General features: G+C 47.4%; 2 protein-coding genes across 5 annotated transcripts; both read left to right on the forward strand.

Annotated features, from left to right (window-relative positions):
- Positions 1–373: 373 nt before the first annotated feature.
- si:ch211-286b4.4 (uncharacterized) lies at positions 374–10248 on the forward strand. Its single transcript, XM_048981671.1, has 31 exons — positions 374–418; positions 515–683; positions 771–879; positions 1006–1082; positions 1240–1365; positions 1582–1761; positions 2511–2735; positions 2982–3108; positions 3417–3616; positions 3820–3948; positions 4066–4211; positions 4328–4455; positions 4761–4908; positions 5235–5367; positions 5454–5609; positions 5687–5813; positions 5964–6169; positions 6248–6404; positions 6498–6568; positions 6936–7096; positions 7235–7370; positions 7498–7634; positions 7749–7827; positions 7912–8040; positions 8156–8479; positions 8850–8947; positions 9032–9135; positions 9252–9331; positions 9522–9556; positions 9661–9810; positions 9928–10248. The coding sequence occupies exons 1-31, from the start codon at positions 374–376 to the stop codon at positions 10246–10248; spliced, it is 4413 nt and encodes a 1470-aa protein (XP_048837628.1).
- A 1373-nt stretch (positions 10249–11621) lies between these two features.
- On the forward strand, positions 11622–26017 carry scn3b (sodium channel, voltage-gated, type III, beta). Of its 4 annotated transcripts, none has more exons than XM_048981285.1 (7): positions 11622–11765; positions 17695–17759; positions 19238–19401; positions 19526–19751; positions 22642–22780; positions 23676–23763; positions 24954–26017. In XM_048981285.1, the coding sequence occupies exons 1-6, from the start codon at positions 11737–11739 to the stop codon at positions 23737–23739; spliced, it is 687 nt and encodes a 228-aa protein (XP_048837242.1). In that variant the 5' UTR covers positions 11622–11736; the 3' UTR covers positions 23740–23763; positions 24954–26017. The 4 variants fall into 4 exon arrangements, with proteins under 4 accessions (XP_048837242.1, XP_048837245.1, XP_048837243.1 ...); XM_048981286.1 differs by having other exon boundaries at positions 11642–11765; positions 17698–17759; XM_048981287.1 differs by having other exon boundaries at positions 11646–11765; positions 17664–17759.
- The last annotated feature ends 545 nt before the right edge of the window (positions 26018–26562 follow it).

Genomic DNA, 26562 nt, shown 5'->3' on the forward strand with positions numbered 1-26562 from the left:
ACTCCTGTGCCCTGTCCTGCTGGGAGCATCCGAAACCTCACAGGTGGGAACCACCTTCTGCCAAAGGGCGTAAGATCTCTCTGGGTTACTCATGCCACAAGCTTCCAGTTTAAATAAACAGTGCTGCCCCCTGGAGGGAAGGCTCTGCACTCTTACCATACAGTGCTAATGCTAAAAATAATCCTAGTGTAGTTGTGGATGATAATGTCACTGCTATAGCTTTAAATGGCACCATGATGCTAATGCTAATGATCTTTACTTCGCAGGGGGGTCCTCCTTAGAGAGCTGCATGCCCTGCCCCCCAGGGTACTACTGCACCAGTGAAGGGCAGCACTCCCCCAGTGGCCCCTGCTCTGCTGGCTTCTATTGTCCTATGGGCTACTCCTCTGTCAGTCCCGAGGCTCTCCCCTGCCCCCAGGTCCATTCTGCCTCTCTCGCTCCTCCCCACATCATCTCATCCATGCCTTCAGTGGGTTTTAGCTGAAATAAGAACACTGCCTGATTCCTCGCGCAGGGTCACTACTGCCCCGAGGGCATCGCCTTCGCCCTGCCGTGCCCGGCAGGAACATACCAGCCCAATCCCACCTCCGACAGCTGTTCCACGTGTCCACATAGGTTCTACTGCCCCACGGCAATCACAGAAGACCCCCTGCCCTGCCCTCCCCACTCATACTGTCCGGCAGGTAAATAGGGCAGGTAGAAAAACAATTATCCAGCATGCAATGCCTGCGGGCATGGTGCTCTATTTAGGAGCATGTCGTTATTTTCAGGGACTGAGGTGCCCCAGCTTTGCCCAAATGGCACCTTCACCCCCCCTGGCCTGGAGGGGCTGCAGGATGATGATGAGTGTTTGCCGTGCCCCCCAGGAAGATTCTGCAGGTATTCTGACTCAGGGGTAACGCCGCTCACCCCGATGGCAAACACACACGGCAGCTCATCCTTTTCCTGCAGGGTTGGTAGGATCCAGGGGCTTTGCGCTGCTGGGTACCTCTGCCTGTCTGGTAGTTCTGAGTTTGCACCCCGGGGGGCGCCCCCACATGACTGCCGAGGGAAGGCGGAGTGTGCCGGCCCATGTCCAGCAGGTACGCCCAAGCCGAAGAAAAAGGAGGCAAGAATGTATGCTAACACCTTTAGCAGGCTAATACACACTTTATTTATTAGCGGTGGCTAAATCTCCGTTATGTTTCGCTGTTTAATTCGATGCCGGTGCATTCTTTCTGCTACCATTTTAAACTGTAGGGTATTACTGCGAAGAGGGCGCTGAGGAGCCCCGACCATGCCCCCCCCACACCCTGCGCATCTTCCCTGGGGCCAGCAGCAGGCAGCACTGCCTCTCCTGCCCCCCCCAGCACTGGTGCAGAGAAGGTGAGCGATGTGCTGCCGTGGTAACGCTGGGCGCGTTAGCATTCGGCGCGAAAGTGAAAATGAAGTGAGAACGTTCTCACGGAGCAAACCCAGTCATGTGAAAAATCCGCAGAAACAAGCAAAAAACAGAGGGGGAAAGAGGGGGGGAAATGCCAGTGTATGAACGCAGTGCATCCAGTGCATGCTCAGGCACAGGTGCGGCCCCTCCCATTACAGGTGACTCCACTCCACATCCTTGCCCTGCTGGTCACTACTGTGATGGACTGACCGGGAGTGATGGACAGGAAGGGGCGGGGCCAAAGGAATGCCCCACCTTCACCTACAGATCTACCCTCAGAGCAGGCAGCAAGGGCGAGTGCCAGCCCTGCCCCCCAGGGTACCTCTGCAATTCCACAGGTCAGAGGTCATGAGCATTATGGTGTCCTTTTTGAAAGACACTTAAGTTGCAGGAGGGCAAGACATCATAACGGATTAAGAGTTTGGAAGGTCCGCATCACAGGAAAAGCCTACCTCTAATACCCTTCAGCCAATGGGAGTTTTACTTACACTTAATCAGATTATAGAGGAGGTGGGATCAAGCAACTAGAAGAGGCTGGACCATCCAATCAGATGTCTTGGTGATTCCTCCTCTAGTTGCCTGGACCACCGACTCTACAATCTGATTGGTTTTCTCTCTGAACCAATCATTTTTCGTCCCTCCCCTCAGAACATTTCTGTGTAAGTAAAACTCCCATGAGGTACCCTTCAGAAAAGTACTGATCTGATTCCAATAACATTCTCAGTTTTATTCATTGGAACCTACATGCAGATTTTCAGATTTACTCTGCTGGAGGCTGTGGCTGCTCAAGCCACACAGGGAAGCAGTAAAGCTGACTAGTCAGAGTGATGATCATATTTTCAGCATTTCAGATTTACAGCCCTAAAGATTCGAAAACATTTGCATAATGTAGCTGCCTGAACAAGTCATTTATTTAAAAAAATTTAAAGGAGGGACAAAAATAAAATAAAAAAAAAAACCCAGAAAGGTTCTGGTATGGTGTACTGGCGAGGAAGATCATTACGAAAAACTGCCCACAGGGGAGAGGCAGCCCCTTGAGCAGGAAGTAGGTGGGCCCTGTCTGATGACCCAGTCCATTGGGCTGCAGGGCTTGTGGACTACAGACTCCTTCCCTGCCCCCCGGGTTTCTGGTGCAGCGGAGTGGGCCCACCAGTCCCATGCCCTGCGGGCAGCATGCGGCCCCAATCCGGTGCCGCCACCCCCGCCCAGTGCCAGGCATGTACCCCCGGAAATTACTGCCCCGACCCTCGCCACACCGGATGGCCCAACGTTCAAGGGGTGCCTTGCCGCGCCTCATACCACTGCCCCCCAGGTATACCGACATGGCCTGCCACCTTATCACTGTACTGCATAATCAGCACATAATATTCACTATATTTCACTATTTTATACAATATTATTCCTTACTGAAAGGGGCACACAAATCACATAACAATAAAAATACAAATGTAAAAATGGACTAACATGCAGCAGTCTTCTGGTTTGAGAGGTTTAAGGTGGGATCAAGGTGGGTCAGTGGTGAGTCAGTGCTGTCCGACCCGGGCCTGTCCTGCTGCAGGTGCCGTGGCTGAGATACCCTGCAAGGCGGGGTTCTTCTGCGGTCCGGGGACAGACGAGCCCATGGAGTGTCCCGCTGGCTACTTCTGCCCTGAGGGCTCGGACAGCTACGCTAAAACGGACCAAGTGTACGTTTGAGCGCCGGTGTGTGGAAAGGAAAGGGGTCATTTATGCTGCCGGCTAATGTTTTACCATAATATCCCTGGAGGAATTAATCTGCTTTTCCCACACTAGGCTAACCATAGACTCACACTGGCGGTGATATGCAGGTGCTGATATTCAGGTCTCCCGACTGAATTCGAACGAGCCCGAGCCCCATGTGATTTGTTTAGCTCAGCCATCTTCTCAGTCTGAGAATCCTGTACATCATGACCTGCTCTGGGGCTGCATTTCCTGGTGACCGCGTTCCTCCTGTCCTCCCCGCCCGGTCCCTCAGCTGCAGGTTCCCGTTTTACTGCCCCCCCAGAAGTCCACTAGCGCGGCTCTGCGACGGGGGGTTCTGGCCTCTCAATACCAGTGGCCTGCGCAGCTCCCGGGATGGCAGCTGTGCTCCGTGTGAGGCTGGGACCCACCGGCCCGGCCTGTCTGCTGCCATACGCTGCCTGCCCTGCCCAGCTGGCTATCACTGCCCCCCAGGTTACAAATGCTGACTCACGTCTCTCTCTGCAGTCTATAATAAAAACTTTTATACGATTTGTGTATAAATACAGAGCAATAAAATGTATTATTTTACAATTTTTATATTTTTCTTCCAGGAACAGAGTACTACTGGACTTTCCCCTGCCCCCTTGGGTATGTTTGCCCCCTGGGTTCTGCAACCCCCTTTCCTTGCCCCCCAGGTTTCTATGGGAACAGCACCAAAGCAGAAGCCCCGAGTGAGTGCCAGTCCTGCCCAGCCGGCACCTTTAACCACCTCTCTGGACAGAGGGCATGTTTCCCCTGTGGAAGCTCTTCCTTCTCCCTCCCAGGTGGGGCTTTCAGCACCTTAAGCATAAATGACAAGTCAGTAATGAAGGATGTATATTAAGATGCAATGTCAGTGGTAAAAGATTCTTTCCATGCTGACAAAATAGTTTCACTTTCAGGGGCTGCTTCTTGTACCTGCTTTGGCCAAAACCGGGCCTTCCAGCACTCGGACGGGTCATGTTTGTGTTTGACGGGTTTTGTGTTCTATAACACGCTGGACCACCGGATTAGAGAGAGTGACAGCCAGCTGGATTGCCAGCCTGAGGTCAGGGTCGGGGCCTGGGGTAAGGTGGAAGGGAGGGGGGGGTGATTCCCGCAGAGTGTGACTGCACACTCCCTATCTGCTGCAATACCGAGTGTCCCTCCCCCACCTCTACCCAGGTAAATGAACGCTGTGCCACTGGACAGGCACGCCTTGCCAGCACACGTGAATGCGTGACGCTCTCCCTCGACCTGTGCGATGCCACATGTGGATCACAAGGAGGCAATGTTGATGTACAACTAGGCATGTAAGTGGCTCTATTATGACAACTACAAATCATGCCCCTCAAGTTAAAGCTCACAAAATGAGATGGACAAGATGTCACCCCCTCTATCCGCAATAACTTCACTTGGAACCACAGTCATCTGGGTTGGCTGAGTTGAGCAATGTAACCTTTTTCTTATCGGTCGTCTGGGTTAATTGAGCCAAGCCGTGTGACCTTTTTCTTATTGGTCGTCTGGGTTGGCTGAGCTGAGCCATGTGACCTTTCTCCTTTTGGTTGTCTAGGTTGGCTGAGCTGAGTCATTTGACTTCTCTCATATTGGTTCCCAGCTGCCATTGCGAACACTACGTGTCAACCGAGGAGCTGTGCAATGCTTCTTGCATTTCGGAGCTCCCACATGTGTCTGCCAGGCCGGTTGTGGATGGACAGCTCATGCTGATGCTGGGGGGCAGAGATAGGCGCCGCGGCCATACAATGGTGAGCTGCAGGGAGGATACATCAATGGGGCTCCCCGCAACTTTGGTCCGCATTAGCTTGCGCTAATGGGGGAGAGGTATGCTTTTGAAATGGGCAGAACCTCAGCCAAGGAAAGTGCTATTCAGGCTAAAAATAATTTGGCATTGTAATTATAAGTAATTATAAACTTGGCATTGATATGTGTGTGTTTTCTGGGGAGGGGCGATTGCTCTCCTCTTGGGTGTTAATTTGAAGCATTGTATTTTCACTCCAGAGCCAAGCAGCAAATTTCATTCCAGTTATTGAAGGGGAAAATAATCTCTGATACTTTGTCCCAATTTCCCCAGATGATACAAAACATCTTGGGCCCTGATGTCCACAAGAAGACCACAGGGAATGTCTACTTTGCCCAGTTTGACACAGATGGAGTGTTTGGGTGGATTATGACCAACGAGAAGCTAATTGACACCTTGCTTTCAGGTTGACCCTTTATATCAGGAAAGATGTTATACCTTTGATATCTTTTAGGGTGGCTTTGACTACCTTCCTTTACTGTTTACCTGAAGGATCAGTCAAAAATGTCTTCAGAGAGTCTTCATGGAGGATAGACACAAAGTTTGGAGGCTTATCTCCTTCCAGCCATCTGCCCCGTGTCCCCAACCCTCTCACCTGCCTCTCGCCCAATGACATGCTCATCTTCCAGCTCACCATCACCTTTTCTGGTAACCATCACTCCATGATGCAGCTGTTGAGGTCTGTAGATGGGTAGAAGACTCCAGCGGTGTCTCTTTGTTCTCAGACCGCCATCTCAGTCACTTCCCAGTATACCAGAAGGACCACCTGTTCAGCACCAACCCTGCCTGGGACTTCGGGGCCTTCAGACGTCTAGGACAGCTTATTAAGCACAGTCATTTCAACATCACATGGTACGGTTGCTGGTAGCCCTAGTCTGTGTAGGTCAGCAATCCCATTCTGATATACTTCATTTATTTGAAACCTTCCCCAAAAAGATTTGCATGAGTGAAGAAAATCACCAGACTAACCAGACCTCCCTACCCACCTATACTTTGGCCAAGGTTCGCCCATGTGTTCTCTGAGCCGGGGACCTACGTATTCCTGGATAATGGCATGCCAGCCTGGAGCCTGGTGGTGGTTGTGAGTGACCGAGGAGTGGAATGCGACCCTGCCCCCTTCAGGCCGTCCTCCCCAGAGCAGCTGGTCCGTCTCGGTGTGAAATGGCAGCGGCGACCCAACTTACTGCCCGACCGGGCCACCATTGCAGGTAAGCCAGTCTACCTTGGAAACATTCCACAACATCGGGAGAAATGGGAGGGACTTTTGGATTTTCTGTCGTCCTCAGGAGTGCTGGGCTCTGTGGGACTGCTGATCGCGGTGCTGATAGCGTCGGCTCTGTTCCTGGACTTCCGCCGCCGCGGTACGGTCATCTTAGCCCAATATAAACCTAGATGGCGAAGTCTAGGGGAACCGAGGATCCATGCAGAGTACAGTCAGCGTGGGTCAGTAGGTCTGAAAACCAGAGTTCTTGCCCTTTAGCAACTTTGCTGCAATTGTCTAAATTTTGTCTGTTTTTTTCGTCCTTGCCATAACAGCCCAGCTCTACTGGGGTGTCGAGGAGCTGCAGAGGGGGCAGAGGCTGAGGAGACACTTATCTGCAGGGGAGGTGACGCAGCAGTTTGTTACCTTCACCAGCTTCTTAATTCCATTAGCATTAGCGTAAACAGCATCGATGGCTTCAAATTAGTTATCAAATGGGATCTGAAGAGCAGCGTTTTCCAACCCGGCCCTCAGGGACCCACAGTCGGTCCATGTTTTTGCTTCCTCCCAGCTCCCTGCCAGACATTCCACATTTTTGCTCCCCCTCAGCTCCTGGAGCAAAAACGTGGACTGTCTGTGGGTCCCCAAGGACCAGACTGGGAAACACTGCTGTAAAGTGTTTTAAGTTCTGGTTGATATTTCATTCATAGAAGCTTTGGTTGTTCTCATGGTAGGGAGCTGAATAATACTGCAATCTGGTCACTGTGTAACAGGATACAAGGTGGGCCGTCTGGACCTGGAGGAGTTCAATGTAAGGACTCTGTACGACAAGCTGGAGGACCAGAGCCTGCATCTGGCTTCACAGCTGGCTTGCTACCGCAAAGAGACCCAAGAGTTCTACAAGAACATCCACCAGCAGGCTGACGCTCTAAAAGTAGGAAGGGGGAGGTGCTGAGAGGGCGGTATAGACACAACATAACATCATATTCTCCAAAAAGTATGATGTCAATCAGTTGACAATAAGGCCGTAACATCAACAACATCTCTGGTTCATACTGAATGTTCTGTGTAGGGCCTCATCCTGAATATGGATGCCGTTAAGGTGGGTCATATGAAAGACATGCTTGCTCTGAACACGGCGTGCAGTGACACTAGTGGTGATTGGACGGCAGAGCGGGACGACCCCGCCCACGGGGAGGAAATGGAAGGTAAGCGATCTTCAGAATTACTGGCAGGCTGATTTATCCTCCAGTATTTTTATTTTGAAGTCAAGACTGTGGCCGTAGTATCTTACCCTTCCTGCAGTTTTCTGACTGCTGTGTGGCCTCCCTCCAGACCCAGCTGTGCCAGTGCTGGGGGTGTTCTTGAGAGCTCTGGGGGCGCTGCTGTCCCGAGGCACCAGCGAGTGCTGGCCCCCGCAGGATGCGGCTCTGCATATAGGTGGGAGCGCAGGGCACGTCAGGCCCACACAGGTAACCACAACCCTCCTGTCCGGGGATACCTTCTGCTACAACCAGTTACAACCTGGGGACCCTGCGTAGTTCGGTACCTCCTCACAGGTTTGAAAATGTCATGAAATTCCACAGGACTTACACAATCCTTTGCAGCTGTCTGTAACTAATATGACCGGGCATAAACCAGCGGAGGAGATGAAGTCGGATTCAGGTGGGGCTTCCCTCTGAAGGTGTGGATCTCACATGGCTGTGTTCATGTGTAGCGGGAGACTGAACACACTGACTGTTTCCTCAGCAAACCTGCCATGCATAGCTCCTGGCCTGAGTGAGAACGACTTCTCCAGGTTTGTGGCACTGACCCCTCTTTCCAGAACGCTTCAGGAGATACAGGAGTCCCTCCAGAACCTCCCACGTCCAGAAAAAGGTTTTTGGAGTCTTGGATCCAATCCTCGAAATCTTTGTTAACATTTGATGAAAACACACATCTAAACTATGTCTTTATAGTAAAATAAATTTCCATATATTTCTAAACATTGCAGATACTTCAGATGACTCGGGGGAAAGCCCAAAAGGACAGCTTGTCCCGTGGGCTCTGGACAGGCTCTCCCCTCAGCACTTTGCCGTCTTCCTGTTTGGTTGTGACATTGTGCGCCGGCTGTGCGACAGCCATGGCTTCCCCCGGGTAACGCTGCTCCTGGCCCAAACGGTTCCTGTCTCTCGTCGGCCAGGCCCACAAGGACCCTGCTGCCCAGATTTCCACTACGACCCAGACAATCAGATCCTCTATCTCTGCAAGGCCACGCTGGAGGATGTGGGCCAGTTCACTGCCACTCTCTTGCATTCTATGGCTTACATTGGCTCTGGTAACAAAACTTCTACTGTACTATTTTATTGTCGCTACAGGAAGTACTCATGCATGGTTTTGTGTAAGGTTTTGTAGATCAGCCTAAAAAAATGTTATGTGAATACATTCATATATTTTATCATTTTATTTTCATTAAATCCCCATGGCCCTAATCAGGATAAGGACTTGCAAGATCACTCGGAAGATCAATAAAGCACTTGAAAGATCACTGAATAGTGATTTTCATTCAAAATTATATTACAGGTCATAGGTCACTGGAAACATATAAGTATCTAAACCATCACAACTTAAATTCTGAGAGGGAGGTACTGCAGGTGCCATTACAGTGTAAATGCTCACTTTACTAACATTCTTGCTGTATGCAGCAGATTCGACGTCGAGCTTCATGGAGGCTCTACACCGTGCCGTTTCTGCACTCGGCCTGCCGCTCTTCTACGCCTCATTCACCAAAAGACATGACCATACGGTAAGGGGTTCACCGCTGCCGAAATCGAGCGGCCCCAACTCTGCCGCGCTGCGATGGATTCAGCCATGAGTATGACTTCCACAGGAAGGAGAGACCGAGGAGGGAGCGATCGGGTCGGTGTTCGACGACATTCTCAGCCTGACCATTCCTGTGGAAACGCACTTCACGGAACAGCTTCTGGCAGAGAGGTGAGTGTACTGCCCCGTCAGACGGGGCCTGGCAATACCAAAACCATCCATGCTAGTAAACATGATCCAGCTTTTTCTACATTAGCCTGTTAACATTAATTCATCTCATCTTACAGGCTGCAGAAATTCAAGTATTTCCAGCTACGGCAGCACCTGAGAGACCTAAAATCTCAGGCGACAAACGGTGTCGGAGATGGTGCGTGTTCTTTACTTTTTTCCTGAAAATGAGAGAGGGAGAAGACTTTCTGTTGCTCATAAGACAATGAAGGCGATGACTTCCAGACTAAGAGTACTTCCGGTTGTTCCAAACAGACTGAGAGAACTTCCTATTGCTTGGCATGAAACTAAAACTCTGTTCTAAACATGTTTTTGTTTTTCTGTGACAGAATCTGGACCCAAAGGGCTGGATGTCCAAGAACAGGTACTGAGGGTCTAGCCTCGCAGTTTGGTTTTGGGTGTTCTGAATAGTAGGTCCAGGTCTCAGGTTCCATGTTCTGAGCTTCAAGCTTTGCCACCTTGCCGCAGGAGTGTAACGTGGAGCAGGAGATAGATCGCCTGAACAGCCTCTTCTTGTACTTGAGTGCCCGTCTCCTGGAAGGAGGGGAGACGAGCAGAAGGACACAGGAGCAGGAGGAAGCTGGGAAGAACTCGAGGCAGGCAGGGGGGCCCTTTTGGGTGAGTGGGAATTGAATATTGATGATCATGGTAATAATGATAACAGTGAAAAGCTGCATCCCACTATATTAGTTGAGGATCGTTAGCCTCACTGCGGCTTCCCCATTTTTGGTACAGGCGGGGGCGGAGTCTGGCCTCAGTCGGGGCAGCACCCTGCTGCTGACGCTCCGGCGCCACTGTGTGGCTCGGAGGCTTGGCGACATGCACCGCCGGCTGACCCAGATCAGGCTTTCCCAGGACAGCACCCTTCAGCAGAGAGGCCAGGAAGCTGGCACCCAGGAGCAAGATGAGCACATAGGTGGCACCCCAAAAGCGGGTGGCCACAGACCGGGGCTCCACGCATCACATGGCCCCATGCAGGAGCTTCAAATCCCTGGTGACCCCACACAAGAGCTCCAGACAGGGGGGGAGCACAACAGAGCAGCTCCAGAGAGCTGACTCCCCCGACCCCCCATACACAGGCTGGGGGCTGAGGCTGGGGTTCGAGTCTCCGCTGTGGCTCCATGCATGTTTCCCCCCCACCCCCATGGTTCAAAAACATGCTCATCTTAATTGGAGTTACTAAATTTCCCCTAGGTGTGCATGTGTGAGTGTGCCCAGCGATGGGCTGGCCCCCCATCCTTAGTTGTTCCCTTCCTTGCACCCATAGCCTCCAGGCTCCAGACACCCCCCTCCATGACCCTGAATAGAACAAGCAGATACAGAAAATGGATGGATGGAAAGTACATAACCAGTCAAAAGGAATTTTGGAAAAAACAACAGAAATCCAAAAAAGAGAGAGAGAGAGAGAGAGAGAGAGAGAGAGACAGAGAGAGAGAGAGACAGAGAGAGAGAGAGAGAGAGAGAGAGAGAGAGAGAGAGGGTCCCACAGCAGCCGCCGAAGCTCAAAGCACCAGCTGCCCAGCAACAAGCAAGATATTAAAATTCCAGCGATTATTCACAAAAACCAAAATAAGTTGTGAATGTCCCTTTTGTCATGCTACAGCAAAGACTCTCCTTTGTCTCCCTTCGCCCAACACAGGCCTGCAGGAAATTCCTCAGTTTAATAAGGCAGAGAGACACGGAGCTCGTGGTGCTGAACAGTGCTGTGTGTCACACAGCGTGACCCTCAGAACTTCCCAGAACGTTTCGCCTCTTACGTCTCGCTCAGTTTCACGCGCCATCGCCTGCCATTTGGAGACGCACAGACATACCTTAGAGATAAATGGTATGACAGGGGATATGGTCACCCAACACTTTCCAGGTCATGGGCCAGCAGTCTCTCCCCTTTTCCAGATGATGGGGGTGGGTGTCAAAAATCACGAGAATAATAACCCCCCCAGCATAACTCTGCTCTGCTCACTAAACCATAAGGGTGTGTCTCCCCACTGAAGCCTTTGAGAGGGGCTGGTGTTTCGGGTCATGCCAGGTCACAGTAGTCTGGTGACAGAGGAGTCAGTGTCCCTCGAGCTATCAGGGGACCTGCCTGCATCGGGGTGGGGGCAGGGGGGTCACAGTCTGGAACTGTATTTATGTGCTCTGTGCTGAAGTGGACTTTACGACTCCTATAACTCAGATTAGACACTATCTACCCCTGACACTCAGCTGGCCTGTGGAACAGAGACAAGAAGACTTTCAACTCAATTTTAGTACCTTTACTAAAAAAAAGAACCAAAAAAGATTTAATCGGCCTGAGCCTATGGAATGTGGACTGAGATATACGTGATGATGTCACAATCAATGCATTGTAAATATAGCTGTTGACATCTACCTGTTGGCAGGACAGCTGGTGGCACAGCTGCTCCTGTCACATTATTTGTACCCCCCCGAGATAAACAGACAGCTGTAACACCCGAGATGGCTGGCAGGTCACATGACAGCCTGTGAGAAGGTTGGATCCCAGAGCCGCTCCCGAATCCGGGCTAGGATAAGAACGCACATGCATACATGGCGCAGAGTCCTCGAGACCTGTCGCGGTAAGTCCACGTTGATGCCGGTTTCGGTGGTGGGGGGCGTGGGGGGGGGGGTTGTGGGGGTGTTACATTTACTTTGCACTGCTGACGAGTAGATTCACAAATCAGCTAATTTATTGACTTTATATGTACTGGGAGGACTGGTATGAACACAGAAAATAGCACATTAAGATGCACTAAATGGCCACCTTACTATGGACACGTAGCTGGCACTGGGTTAGACCCAGAACTGCTTTGGTGGTGGGTGAATATGCATTCAGAGAAGCCTTTCTGCACTGTAGTACTCAGCTGCTGTTTTTGCACTTGTGTCCTTCCTGTTAGCTTTAACAAGTCTGGCTATTCTTCTCTGACCTCTCTCATTAACAAGGTGTTTTCAACCACAGAAATGCCATTGACTGGATCCACTTTGTTCATCACTCTCTTCTCTGGTAACTCTTGACACTCTAGCGCATTACAGTCCCTCGTAGAGTGGCTGTCACTGACATTCCTGAGCTACCACACTAGGCACTAACAATCACATCACGCTCAGAATCCCTTAGATCAGGTGTCCCAGCTCAGCTGAACAGTAATCGAACCTCTTGGCCCTGTCTGTGTGCTTCAAGAATTCTGCTGCAGCCACATGATTTGCTGAATCGAGGAGCAGGTGTATGTAATAAACATGTACAGCACAATTAACGTAAAATTTTATAAAACAGACTTTAAATTAACTTGCATACAAAGTGCACTGCAGATTTTATTTGCATGATTGTATTTTGCTGTATAGTCTTGCATATGCTTTATTTTTGCTTATTAAAAATACTGATTCCAAAACAGTTTGCAACACATTTCCGGAACACTACATTTACTACATTTCTGTACGGCTCAGTCCGATATGTATGAGGGTAAGACAAGCTGCACACGTTTGTCATCATAGACGTTAGTCTGGTGGGGCCTGAACACTTGTTCCCCCCCCCCCACCTGGCCACCATTAACACTCCAAAGAGGGATGCTTGTGACGTTCAGGAGTTATTTTCAATAAACTATCGCTATGGAAACAATAGCGGCATGGAGAGTGTGTAATCACTTTTCACCAGAGGAGTTTTGATTTCTCAAGCTCATGCAGAGCTTGTTTTGTGATTGTTTGGTGACCACACTGCAACTGCTCAGTAATTATTTAGTAATCATGTTGTAACTGTGTTGTACTGAGTTACTAAACACTGTGTTTTTGACATGTTGTAATCATGCTATGCTGTAACTGTTTCAATCATCATACTAGAATTGTGACGCATTAATGCTATACGCTATATATAAATGCGTCACGATTCCAAACATATATCTGCTGTAACTGTGCTATAACCTTGCTGTAACCAAGCTGTAACTGTGTTGTACTGAGTTACTAAACACTATGTTTTTGACAGGTAGTAATCATGCTATGCTGTAAGTGTGTTTCAATCATCATGCTGGAATTATGATACATTAATGCTATATACTGTATACGTTATAACTTTGCTGTAACCAAGCTGTTATCGTTCAGTAATCTTCCCATTACTGCAGTAAGCTGCCATAATCCCTCCAGTTCCCTGAAGCAGCCTTTAACTAAATTAAATAACATAACAGCAAGTACAGTATATAGATTCAGAGTATATGGCTTTAACTTCACTATATTGATTCTTGGTATATAGCTTTAACTTCACTGGATGCCTATGTAGTTGTGGCTCTGCCTTCACTGGAGCCTCACACTTCATTCCCTGCTATGTCCTGTCACTGGGATCTGCTCGTCACAGCGACAGACAGTACACAGCCTTTCAGTTTTACTTTCGAAATACCCAGAGTCTTACCACCTTCAGCACGAAAAGGGTGGGAGGTGTGTGTTAAAGCACCGGCTGGGATGGATCAGAGTGAGGACTTCATGCATCTGTCACAATCACTTCTGCAGGCCTCATCCTTCTGTTAATTAAACTTTTTCTTCAGCGGATAGCATTGTGTTTAAGCAACAGCCATTAAATTGTCCATCTCTACCAGCTAGTAGGAAAAGAATATTTACATTTAGCATATGTGGTTAAGCTACAGAGTTCCCGATATTACACTTCAAAAGTTTCTTATTGTTTGTTTAAAAAAAATCTGATGCAACCATGCAAGTATTTATCAGTTCAGGATCCAGAGAATGCAAGCCTGGACTGAATGATTGATGATGCTTCTTTGCTCTCTGAAAACGTGCAGTTAGTGTAACGCTTTTAAGAGCTTTTTGTTTATGTATGGTAACAAGAATTAAGGTGGAACAGATCAGAGAGATTCACCAAGCTTCCAATAAGGACCAAAAGTCCCTGCATAATGGTCCTTATACTTGGATAAGGTTTATAACGTAATTCAGGCCAGCGACTAATGGAAGGCAATGAAATGATGTGGCATTATTAACTTGAATCAATTAGGTTTCTCCTATCCATTTTCATTCCCACTGGTGGTCTAACTTTCCATCTGCAGTGGATTAACAAACTGCTTCCTGTAAAAATAACACCCCTTCATCTTCACAGGCGTCCTTACGGGGACGGCCAAATTGCTGTGTGCGCTATATGGGTGTCACAGGTGCTGAAATAACTGTCCTACACTTCAGAGCTGCAGTAACCGACACCAGGAATCCACATTGTTTGTTATTCAAAGTTATTTTGTTGTTTCTTCAAGACTGATGAGGATTTTTCCTAATAGTGTTCTTTTGTGACTGGTCACTGAATCATCATTGGCTGTGCTGTTCATCCCAATACTGTAGCTCGGCAAATGAGCTACAGCTCTTCCAATTATCCAGAAAGGGATGACAACATGCCTGCTCTTTTCTGACTGCTGACACGGCAACCTGAGGGAACTCTTAAACACTGATGCCAGCACATTGCTGGCGACACTTTGCTGCAGTTTACATCATCACATTCTACACTGTACACGCCATGACTGGCACTTACATCATCAGAGAAAGCTCTGACATCATCACAAAAGGCTCTTGCATCACAGTAATTGGCTCTTGCGCCATTACGTTCCACAAAACGATGGGAAATCGTTTTTCTTGGCATATGGGCGCACTGTTCCCATAAACCTTCACTTTCATTGTAAATGTATGTAGTGCTACCAACTGCATTACGTTATGCTGCAGTAACTTAGAAAAGCATCAAATGCAATTACCCAAAGCCTTATGACTGCAGGGAGCGGTGATTCAGAGGTTAATTTTAGATCCTGTCCAGAGGGTCCACTTCCTAAGGAGGAGCTCAATGTGTCCAAGACACCCTGCTTTGTTTATCTCACTCTCTCTTGGTCATATATGTAGATCAGACACCAGATGAGCCCCCCCCCCAGTCGTCGCTTCACCCTCCAAAGCGTTTGCACGCCCACACGTCTCAGAGCACGGCGGCGAGACCCTGCCAGCAGGCGCGCTCTCTGCGAGCGCGTTGTTCTACCCTCCTGCCCACCTCAGTCCGGGGCCTCAGTCCTGTTTGGGTCTAATCCACCTGTCACTGCATGATGCGGTTGCCATGGAGCCCTCAGTTTCTGGACACGGTGGTCACCAGGGGCATGGCATATGGCCCGGCTAGCGGAGTGGGGGCATCTTGGCCACCCCCTCCTTATAATTCATGCTTTTTCCTGTTCATAATAGCCACACAAAACATACTAATATCAAACAATACATCGCATCTCCATCGAGGCTAGCTTGTTTTCTATAAGATCAATATTATATAACCACCCTCAAAATGAAGGAATAATCCATCAGGGTTCCTTCTTGTATTCATTCTAACATTTCCAGGATTAAGGGGGGATTTGAAATGGCAGGCCAGCCTTGGAGTGTCTGGTTACACAGGAGATCTGCCACCTCCGTACAAAACTTAGCACAAACAACAGGAAAGACACCATGCAGGCTTTCAAACCTGCGATCAGCAGAGAGTCTGAACCCCCCCTGCCCCCGCCGCCCCCCTCCCGAGCCTGAGCGCCAACAGCATGCACACGGAAGTCTGCCCTCACATTTACATGCCTGACATATAAATGCATCCAAAATCTGCCGCCTCAAATGGATGTTCAGTTAAATGTCATGCACATCACTTTACGTCAATAGTGAAGCCTCGCTGACCTGAGGGAAGTGGATCTCACAGAGACATGGTGAATGCTCAGGCACTTAGGCTGCTCCTGTTCTGTCGCTAACAGGGTTACGCAACCATCCGCCTGGGCAAGGGGGGGGGGGGTGGGTGCACTGTAAATGACTCCCAGCCACCCCCACCCCCCCTTCACTCTGCCCCTCGTTTTGTTTACTCGTTCCCTCACTGCCATGCGACGTGATTGGATCACTGAATAGTGCTTTCCCCATGAAAGATCCCAAAGCTGGTTGGACAAATCTGGAGAATGATCACATCAACAATCAATAAGTAGCACTTTGCTAAAAGCTACCATCCCACCAGTAACACCAGTTCATTCTGTAGTGTTTAAAATGCATATGAGCCAACAGTGGGATGGCCAGAAACAAGTGGAGTGCAAACTGAAGTACCCATTTGTACATGTTACAGCTTTGTTCCTATTTATAGATGTATATAGCAAGTAAAGTGCAGGCCATGTTATGTGAAGTTTCCACTTATACATGCCATTTCATTTTATGAGCATTTAGACCAAAGCCTTGTTTTAAACATTTCTTTCCAGAACTGTAGTTTAGGTTCCAGTTTCAATGTAGGATTAGGTCCACGCAGAAATCCGTGTGACTGACAGTAACAGCACTCAGAGTCCAACGGCACAGAACTGTTAGATTTTAGATCCATGCTGATTCCTGTGATTATATGCAGCTGAGGTATTTATTCGGTAAATCTAAGTATTACTATTTGCAATTAACGGACTACTGAGGACAGATGTCCGACTCAAATAGCCAATTTGAAATGAAAACATCATACGTTTAGTTTTTTTTTCTAAATACTATAAACATATATATATATATCATAAAAATTCATTTTTGAAGCAATTAACTCAAGAACAGCGGCCATTTTCAGCCGTCCCGGTTACATTTTTTTTTTCAGAAACATGAGTTAAGTAGACAGTAAGAAAAAAACAGACAAGGATCCCTCTGTGCAAAACAATAGGTCTGCGTCCGTCATTTGGAGTATGTACAAGTGGCCGCGCCGAGGACGCATGCGCACAAGGAGAACATTCTGGACACGTTAAGTGGCTGAGCGCTTACACCAGAGACAAAGAGCGAACTGTTCAGTGGGAGACTTACTCTTCGGATTTGTTTTTCTTTTTCATTTAAATTGGTGAAATTTTATAGCCGCTACGTTTTTTTGCTTATTATTCTACATTATTTCTAAATAAATCTTGCTTTTCTTTTCATGAACGGAGATCGGCTTTTGTTCAGTTTGAACGCGAGTGCTCTATTCTCTATAATCACTACATTTCTAATTGCTGTTGCGTACTTGAAGTGCATAGATGTCGTTTTTCCATTCGCCATGGAAACAGTGTGCCAATATAACCTGAAAAAACTGCTATGAAAATAGAAGTTCAACAACGAAGCACTGGCGAATTTAATGCAAAATTCTAAATAAAGGAAAAACGGTGATATTGATTCGTCAGTGAACGACGGCTTTATTTTAAATAATTATGGCATCGTACCACTCTGATTGAATTATCATTTGATTTAAAAACAGAGTAGAAGACTAGAAGTCTCCCGAACTTGTACTTTTAGGTTATTTTTATTTTCCCAACAAGTAACGAGCAGCTGAAGGCGCTCTCCGTGGTGCTGAAGGAGAAACTGCGCTCTCCTGTTGATTTGATCAGTAGACTTTTTCAGACGACTGTTAAGCAAATATTTTAACTAAAGCCGAGTTTTACAGTCAAACGTATCGTCCGTGAGCAGCACCACAAAACCTACAGTCGAGAGATCAGCTTTTGCGCTTCTTATTCCGCAAACAGGGAGAGTCTGACCGCGACGCTTCTTTCCCAGCAGAACCGCGAAAATGATAGAGACCCGGGCTGTCTTGTGCGCTCTCGTCGTTTTCCTCTTAGCGGGTAAGTGCTTTGTTCATAAAGCTATGTTCATATATGCTATAACATGTGCCATATACACCTTTAACATGTGCCATATACACTAAAACAAAAACAATTATTATTCCTGAAATTTAAGTATTTGTTTACTTTATACTCATGGGAGGCGTGGTCACTGATATAGATTTAGTTTCCTTATACTTAGTAAAGCTTAAATTTGTATTGGTCTTTTTTTGCATCTATCTGACTTTTTGGATCGAGTTACGAATAATGCACCTGAAAATGCATGTTAAAATTGCGGTTTAAGAAAATTATTTTAAATGTATTAATTCCACATAGAAAAATAGCGTTGGTCAGAGAATGCATGTACGCATTTTAGCATATTTGAGTGTTAAAAAATGAAAAGGAATGACGTAGAAGTTTAAATTGCACACGTACACAGTCCTCCGAGATTTTTATTTATATAAACGCACACTATGCTTTCTGAATCTGAATCACCCGAAAATTTGTTACAAAGCATGAAGTATAGTATGAAGTATAGTACAGGATTAAATTATATAGTTGCTTAAGTTACATACTGTATTTGGTATTACATCAAAAAAAGCAGGCGGTAAGGACTCACTGAAACAAAATCCCGTCTGAAATGCATGAAACAAGGTGGAGGAAACGCAGTTTGTCAGTTTAACCCGGAAATCAGAGAACCACTCGACTTATTTTTATACAAATATATATATAATCGACAGTTATTTAGGCTGTTTCACAACAGTTTTTAAAGTGTTGTTTAAAGGCAAATTTGATAATGTTTTGAAAAATATTTATAGATAACTTATCGTACTACCCATTATGTTGCATACCGGTTTCATGGTATAATTTAAAAGACCTTTACTCTTTTGTCGAATAGACAATGCCATACGTTTTAATTTGTCAACAGGTGGCTTCAAATACACATGTTCACTTTCAGAAAAAACACAGCAACAAACTATGAGCTGAGAAGAAATAAAAGTATTTAACACAGAAAGCAGAAGTGTACTTCAGTGTCTGGAAAGCCACATGGTACTTTGTTAGAATCCTAAACTGATGACAACCAGCGGTTTAAAAGTCACCGGTACAGACATACATATACTCAGCGTCTTCGACAGTAATCTTATCCCTGCTTGGAATCTCGTCGCACCTCCACCAGTGAACGTACTAATTTTTCACATCCTATAACTAGCTAATGAATGTATCTTTTAGAAACTCCCAGAACGTATTATTACAAGTGGCAGGGAAAAGAATCACAATGTAGCATTATAGTCATAAGGGAGGTAGCAGAATTTCATCGTCTACCAATTAAAGTTCTCTTTCCCCGATCCTGCGTGTCCCTCTCCTGCTTCCCTGGTCCGTATCCTGCACGACATCACAGAATGACAGGACTCGGGTCTGTGGTCACGGGTTCAGGGAGATTAGAGGCAGGGGAAAGAGCAGGACTCACTGTTCACTGTGGCCATTGGGCATGTCCCCAGTGCAGCTCTGCAGGCCCGTGTGCGTTGAGGTACCATCAGGGACAGAGGCCGTTGTCGGCACCTCCATGAAGCTCACGTGCATCTCCTGCTTGAGGAGAGAGGAGGTGAACACTGCAACATTTGTCTCCTGGTACTACATCAAGCCTGATGATGAGCCGATCCAGGTGGGTATCTCCGCATCTGTGGGGTCCCGCTCAAATGCACACCGCGGTTTTGAAAAGGGCACTCCTCAGGCATTGGGGTGGAAGAAGTCACCGTAACGAATCCCCATGCGTGTGTGATCGGCAGATCTTCCAATATGACGGACAGCCTCAGGAGCTGGACACCCCATGGAAGGGCCGCCTGAGATGGAACGGAAGCAAAGACCTCCAGGATGTGTCCATCAGCATCACCAACGTCACGCTCAACGACTCGGGCATCTACAAATGCGAAGTGCTGCGACAGTTTGTGTTTGACTTCTACGTGCCCTCCTTCACGAAAAGTAAGACAATCAAGCTGGAGGTGAGAGAGAAAGGTGAGGCTCCACAAAGTTGTCTTTCTGTAACGGCGACATAGAGATTAGTGCAGTCACATGTAGCGTGTCTTTTGTGTGTTCTAATGCTATTTCACATGCTTGTTGTCTCTTTCCTTTGTATAATACTAAAGTTCTTTTACAACACTGTTTATTCACAACGTTATTACTGCACAGACATAGGAACCTGATTCTTTTAAAGATCATTTAGTTGGTATGTAAATATTTCTCATCTTGTATTGTTTGAATAATTGTCTGTTTTTGTTTTGTTGTCGTTGAAGCTTACTGCTAAATGGAGATTTGTTTTTTGGTGGGCTGGAGGGTTTACTTGTCCTCCACCCCTAACTCTCTTTTTTACGCGGTAATGTACACACTGCAGTTGACTTCATCTCTCTGAATGCCTGTCTTGGTGACTGCTTCTTGTAATCTCTCCGTTGGCTTGATCGAATATACCGCCCTACGCGTATATTTGCAATCGCTGATCCATGGCAACTCCATCGGCAGCAGCTGGGCAGGAAGACCAAACCAGTTGTGTCGTGCTGTACGGTTATGTGCATTTCCTCATGTATGACAGATATCACAGCCCGATGGTTTTAGTTCTCTTACGTCACAGAACTTAAGAGCCATTTACAGCATCTCCAGTCATAGGGGTGTCAGACTCTCAGCTCTTGAGGCCTGTAAATTGGTCTTAATGGTCTAATGGCCCACTGGCTAATGCATCTGGGGTATTTAACTAGTAAAACATCACTTATTAACCAGGTCCACAATAATTGGATTTGGTTAATGACTGGAAATAAATAATAATAATAACCAGTATAAATTTGAAAATAGAAGCAAATTCAAATCATTTTATGGCCTTTGTGCTACAGAGTTTGACACCTGAACGACGCACAGAGGTTCTCCAAGCCTGATTATAGGTCGGAGGTTAGAGAGGGTACTAGAACCTGCCGCTAGAACAACAAGTGGACTAATTGAAGGTCACACAGGGAATGCCAGTGTTCCCTCTTACACCCCGGGGTGCACCGAGATCACTGAGATTTCGAGCACTGTGGCATCACTTTGAAGTCAGATTCAGGTCGGATGCCAATTAACGCCGGTGCTTCAGGTGGTGGCCCATCTGCCATGCGGCGTGTGATCTCTCCGGGGTGTGGTGCACACCCAGGGCCTGGGTGTGAGAGTGAGGGTTAGGGTCAGGGTCACTCGAGAACCCCTGTGGTCACACTATCCCATTAGACTAACCGTCTATCTATTGTAGCAATCAGGGGCGCTTCTGCCCGTATGTATATCTGCAGGTCATTCGGGGCTGTAGCTGTAAGTGGTTATGTATGTGTACGAGTGACTGAAAAGGGGATGGAGTGAGAGAGTGAGAGCAAGCAAGAGAGAAGCAAAGACAGGAAGAGGAGGATAGGGAGAGGCAGAGACAAGACGGAGAGAATAAGAATGATGGAAAGATGGATACATCTTTTGGTAAATATTAATTTCTGAGGAGGAATATTTTGCATGTTATTAGACTAATTGATTAGCATTTCCTAGAATTATCCATTGACAGCCCAGTACAAGTTCTGACAAAGAAATTATGGTGGAAGTCAGTCTTCAGAGAACATAAACAGGTATATCGAGGTCAGCTGGCTCAAACCTGACACAGCAATTGGTCAGTTTAGCTTCACGGAGGTGGGGGGGGGGGGGGGGGGGCTCCAGGGAGCCTGTGCTGCAATATGTAGATGCATTGTCACCCACTTACTACCTCTAACCACACACCGGCTTCCCATTCAGCCGATGAATGCACAGTGCATGTCACACATTTGAATGAATACAATGATTTTTTTTGGTCAGTCTCACGCAAAGCTGGACCTTCTTGGTCTACTCCCAAATTCATTGCTGAAAAATTTGTGCAACGCCCCCTTATGCGAGGAATGCTGATTGGAGAACTCACGTCTAAATATTTCTCGAGCATGTGCCAAAAAAAATCTCTCATAAGGACATGTGGCATGCGGACCGTGTCCCGTTCAGCTGTAAGTGCTCCTCTCTGCTGTATCAGTGTGAATTTAAGCCTAAATACCATCCAGATGGTCCCAGCATTATGGGGCTATGGAATACTTAGCACGATGAGGACCATGGTCCTGACCTTTAAGCACAGTGAAGATGCTGGTAGGCAAATGGTTTTGGTTCCACTTCCTGAAAGCTGCCCCAGCAGTGCCCAACCATATGTCTCTGCAGTTGGGAAGACAGGATAAGCCAATCAGTGATTGTCCCCTGTTGGGTTCTGCCCCTTGGTGTCACCCAACTGCTTAAACGACACCCAAAGAGTTACGATTGGCACAGAGAGAGAAAACAGGACAGCTGACGTAACGGGCAGCCTTTCCGGTTAAAGGGCCACTTTAACGCTGAATGTTTCGTTATGGTTCTCCACCTTATACTCAAGTCATTTCAGTGCTTCTCCTTCACATTTTCCCCTCAGCACACCCAGGTAATCTGTCGCTACATAGCCTAGTAACAAGGATACTATCTTTTAAACCCTACAGCTCAGTACTTGACCAGTCGTGGATTAGAAATGGGTAGCAAAACTATTTAGTAAATGCTTAATAACAGCAATGTGAAGCAAGCAAGTGTATGAAAAACAAGCTGTTTAGCCTTCAGTGCAGAGCATGATGTTATGCGAGAAATTGCATGATTTACAAGATATCTATGGATAGAGGAACAGCCATGACTGAGTCACACAATGGCTTTCCAACAGTTCTCTGATTTATGAATTACACTTACTATAGGACTGAATGGCACCGGGTCTTGCAGTTGTCCCTTAGTTTGGAAGGTGCCCTTAAAAATTGTCAAACTGAAGAGAGGAGTTCTGCTAGCAGTCGTTGACTTTGGTTTGCCACGTCTTGTTGTTGCGCAGCTATCCAAGACACTACTGCTTTGTACTCCGAGATCATGATGTATGTCCTGCTGGTCTTCCTAACCTTCTGGCTGTTGGTGGAGATGATCTACTGCTACAGGAAGATATCCAAGTCCGACGAGCAGACGCAGGACAACGCGTGAGTTTCCCGCAGTCCACTCAACCTGATCCACTGATGGTCTCTTGTTAAGAAATTGTTTTTGGTCCGGATGTGGTGGGGAGCAGAGACACCTGAGAGCATCTCGCAAAGAGGATTTAGATATGAAAATCTGCCCATTTCAGGCAGCGTGGGACGACGTAGAAGCACCTTCTACGATACAGTCATGTACATAGCAGCTGTGTTTATAGCCTTTCCAGTTAAACACCAGTATTTTAATATTCTGCTGCATGTCCAGCAAACGGAAGTGATGGTTGATGACTATGTAAACCACTAGACATTAAAAGGAGTTTCCTGTCTGCTATAAAACACCCTTTACTGTCTGATATACCACCACACAGCAGTCAGGGTCAGTAGACTCTTAGTGTGGGAGACATAGGTGGAACCAAACTAGGCTCCATTACACACATATATGTCTAGAAGCTTCTGCTCAGGTTAAATCTGTCCATGGCCAATCTGAACGGATATTGGGTCGATGCCATAGGCCTTGGAAAGCAGCCCAAAATTCTGGGGTTCAGTGTCCGCACGCAAGCCAGCAGAGGTCTCGACCCACCTCCTTCCAACATCGTCGTTGTTCCTGTGCCATGTGCTCCGCCCTTCTTGGCAACTCGGTCTGTCTGGAATGTGTTCCGTTATGGATGTTCTTCCTCAGGCCCCTTGCTCAATCAACACCACGATAAAGTTCCCAAGCCCAATGTGAAGTGGGAACCCTTCCCCCCTCCCCCCTCGCTACCGACCCACCCACCGCTTCCGCCGTCCAATCTGACGGCTGTGCTTCCCCAAATGCCACGTTACCTGGGACGCTGCGGGCAGGTGGAGCTCCACACACGGCCCACTCCTGCTTAGATCTGCCTCTCTTTTGCCCGTTTACCCACAGGACAGACTACCTAGCCATCCCATCTGAAAATAGAGAGAACCCGGGTGCTCCAGTAATGGAATAAAAGTGATTATCTCACACAGAAACGGTATTTTGCACTTCCTTCTGAGTGTGCCTTCCCCCGTCCATCGTGTGTGTGCCTAACCAGCTCATTGGCTCTCACATCCCGCCATCTCACCCGCCAGCTCATCTACATGCCCCCTCTGTGCAGTGAGCCCCCTCTTCCTCCCTGTGATTCGCTTTTTTACCGACTGCCAATATGATTAACACCCCTGAGCGAGAGTCATTCAAATGAGAAGGGAGTTGATGCAGGCAAGGTCTTTGCATGTAATTTTGTGTGAACAGCCAAAGAAGTCTGATGGGCTCCAGGAGTGAGTATGCAAAGAGGCTCCGTCTCGCTGCTCATGCCTGCTGTCGTGTCTTATTTTGTCTAGACTCTCGTATTCCAGTTCCGAATTTGCTATGGCTGGAATTCCGAGACATTGTGGGCCCGGGGCCTGAGAAGTCACTTCCCTACTGAAACGGAGAGTTAATTAGTTGGACCTTTGAATCATCACATCACTCCACACAGCAAAAGTCCATTTGGGAGATATTTGGTCTTATGTGACAAATAAAATCTTTGACTGATACAGACTCATACTTTGCTATGCTACACCGCAGCCACCAGGACAACAAAACAATTATTGTCTGTTCCTCTTTGATATGCAGAAGAATACAGCCGTCTCTCTGTAGAGCGTCCTACACACTGTAGTACACATTCAGTTGTACATTACGTAAGAAACGACTTGCACTACCTAAGTGAACTTCATTCTTTGAAGGAGTCTGTACAGTCAGAAGGTTTGACTTGGAATTGCCAAGGAAGGCTGCTTTGCTTGCATTGCTCTGTATTTACTCAGGACAGCTTATTAGAAATAGTTTTGTTTTCAAGAGCCAAAAGAAAAGTAAAGCTCGTGAAAAATCCCTGACTGCGATTGTCTGCGTTCAGTAAGCGAGAAGGTACAGCTGAGTTATTCATTAATCAAATGTGTTTGACCCAGGGTGGGAAAATGATTGATATGTATTTGAGAATCTGAGGAAAGCAGGACTGACAAGACAAACTATTTCAGCTCCTGAGTAAAATGCAAGCTGTTTGTAGGAGAGAGCTGATGTGCATCAGAACTGCTTCAAGCCGAATTATTCCGGGACAGCGGCAGGCACGCCAGTCAGGGCAACAAAGCAGGAGTGAGTGCATCCTCACCGATAGCTGGGCCAATCTGTGTTCTCCCTCCTCTTTTCCAGATACTGATTCCTAATTCAACTGGCGAGGAAGGAGGAACTCGTGGAGAGAGAGACGTGCATACATGGTGTCAAAACTTACTGCCAAGCAGCTGGAATTCAGCCATTTTCGTTTTTGTGACGTGCCGTGCAAAGAGACCCGTCTGCAGTCAGTTGAGTCACCCCTCCCCCCCGTCTATTTCTCTGTCTGTGTGACCCGGTCATAGCTTTTCTTCCCCGCTTTCTGGCACCGAGCTCCTTGCCAGCCACCAAACAGTATGTCCTCTGGGTTACAGAGGCTTTAAGACCTACAATGCTTCATTTTAGTATTCAGCTCAATATCAATATGAACTTGCTCCTTGTCTTCAGTTACGCGTGACGCATATAAAGGAAGTGTATTTAAACACAAGCAAACTGCTGGCATGATGAGCTTTCCTTAATCTGAAGTTAACGACCCTGCAGCTATCATTTGTACCTAATAACCAGCACTATACGACACTCCATCCAGTCATACAGGGGCAAGCCTGGGCAGGAACCTTAGCAAGCCTTGGCAGGAACCTTAGCAAGCCTTGGCAGGAGCCTTGGCAAGCCTTGGCAGGAACCTTGGCAAGCCTTGGCAGGAACCTTGGCAGGAACCTAGCTAGAGTGCATTCCTGCTGTAGGTCCGGATGATTGGCTGTGCACTTGCCTTGTTTTTGTTCTGGCTGTTGGGGGGGGGGGGGGGGGGGGCTGTTGGCAGGTGAAGCGTGGGACAGATCCCAGCCACCATCTCTCTGTGTCTTTCGGCTCCCACACAGCCCACCCCTGCCCAGGGACACTGGAAGAAGTGATGTAGGTCAACTTGATCTGGGTCAGTAGCACTCAGGGGGATGGGGAGTGATGGCAACCATCAGCAGCTTGTCCTGCTGTAATTATTAATCAGTGCTGATTGTTACTTCCCTCGGACACCAGGAGGCAGTGTGGGGACGTGCATCTTTTAAGTGCTATGCTGACAAACAATTCTTGTATGTCCAAAATGGTTCTATAATTAAAAATGTATAACTTTGTCTCCCATGTATTCATATAAAATAATAAAAACCTAAATATGCTGTTAGAAGTCCATCTTTTTTATTTATGCACATGACAATTAAGCAGAAGATGCATAAAAATATATGAAATTGTGATGCATGAAACGGAGAATAGAATCTGACCACCAAAAAACAGGTCTAGGCTTAAAAGCCCAGGCCTGGTCTTCATGGTCTATGGGATGGAGGTACGGCAGTATTTCCACAGCAGGCCAGCCCTGCCTGGCCTCAGCTCTGAGAACTCTGTGGTCCATAAACAGCCCAGTCACTAGACAGTAACTCTGTGTTATGGATGATCATTCCGATAATGGAGATAGCACTGAAATCAGAGCAGGCCAGGATGAATCCTTCCGCCAGGAAGCATCTTCTAATGCTGTCTCCAGAGAGAACGGGCGGTATTGGGTATAGCCTGATACACGTGAGGCACGTCAGAATCACTGCCACTTAATGGGAGTTAGAAGCTACTCCACTGTGTTAAGCAGGGAGAGCCAGAGGAAACAGCACCGACCAATCAGAAGCTGAGTCTCAGTCAGTTTCAGCAATCTCTACCTTGCAGGAATCACAGCTGA

The sequence above is a fragment of the Brienomyrus brachyistius genome, chromosome 17, assembly GCF_023856365.1.
Source record: "Brienomyrus brachyistius isolate T26 chromosome 17, BBRACH_0.4, whole genome shotgun sequence".
NCBI classification, from domain to species: Eukaryota; Metazoa; Chordata; class Actinopteri; order Osteoglossiformes; family Mormyridae; genus Brienomyrus; species Brienomyrus brachyistius.

Excerpts from the sequence above, each read along its gene's own strand:
- si:ch211-286b4.4 (XM_048981671.1), top strand. The coding sequence starts at position 374 with ATGGGCTACTCCTCTGTCAGTCCCGAGGCTCTCCCCTGCCCCCAG. Across the intron at positions 8,480-8,849 it reads TATGGCTTACATTGGCTCTG|ATTCGACGTCGAGCTTCATG; the intron begins GTAACAAAACTT and ends TGTATGCAGCAG. Across the intron at positions 8,948-9,031 it reads CCAAAAGACATGACCATACG|GAAGGAGAGACCGAGGAGGG; the intron begins GTAAGGGGTTCA and ends TGACTTCCACAG.
- scn3b (XM_048981285.1), top strand. The coding sequence starts at position 11,737 with ATGGCGCAGAGTCCTCGAGACCTGTCGCG. Across the intron at positions 17,760-19,237 it reads CGTCGTTTTCCTCTTAGCGG|TGCAGCTCTGCAGGCCCGTG; the intron begins GTAAGTGCTTTG and ends GCATGTCCCCAG. Across the intron at positions 19,752-22,641 it reads GCTGGAGGTGAGAGAGAAAG|CTATCCAAGACACTACTGCT; the intron begins GTGAGGCTCCAC and ends GTTGTTGCGCAG.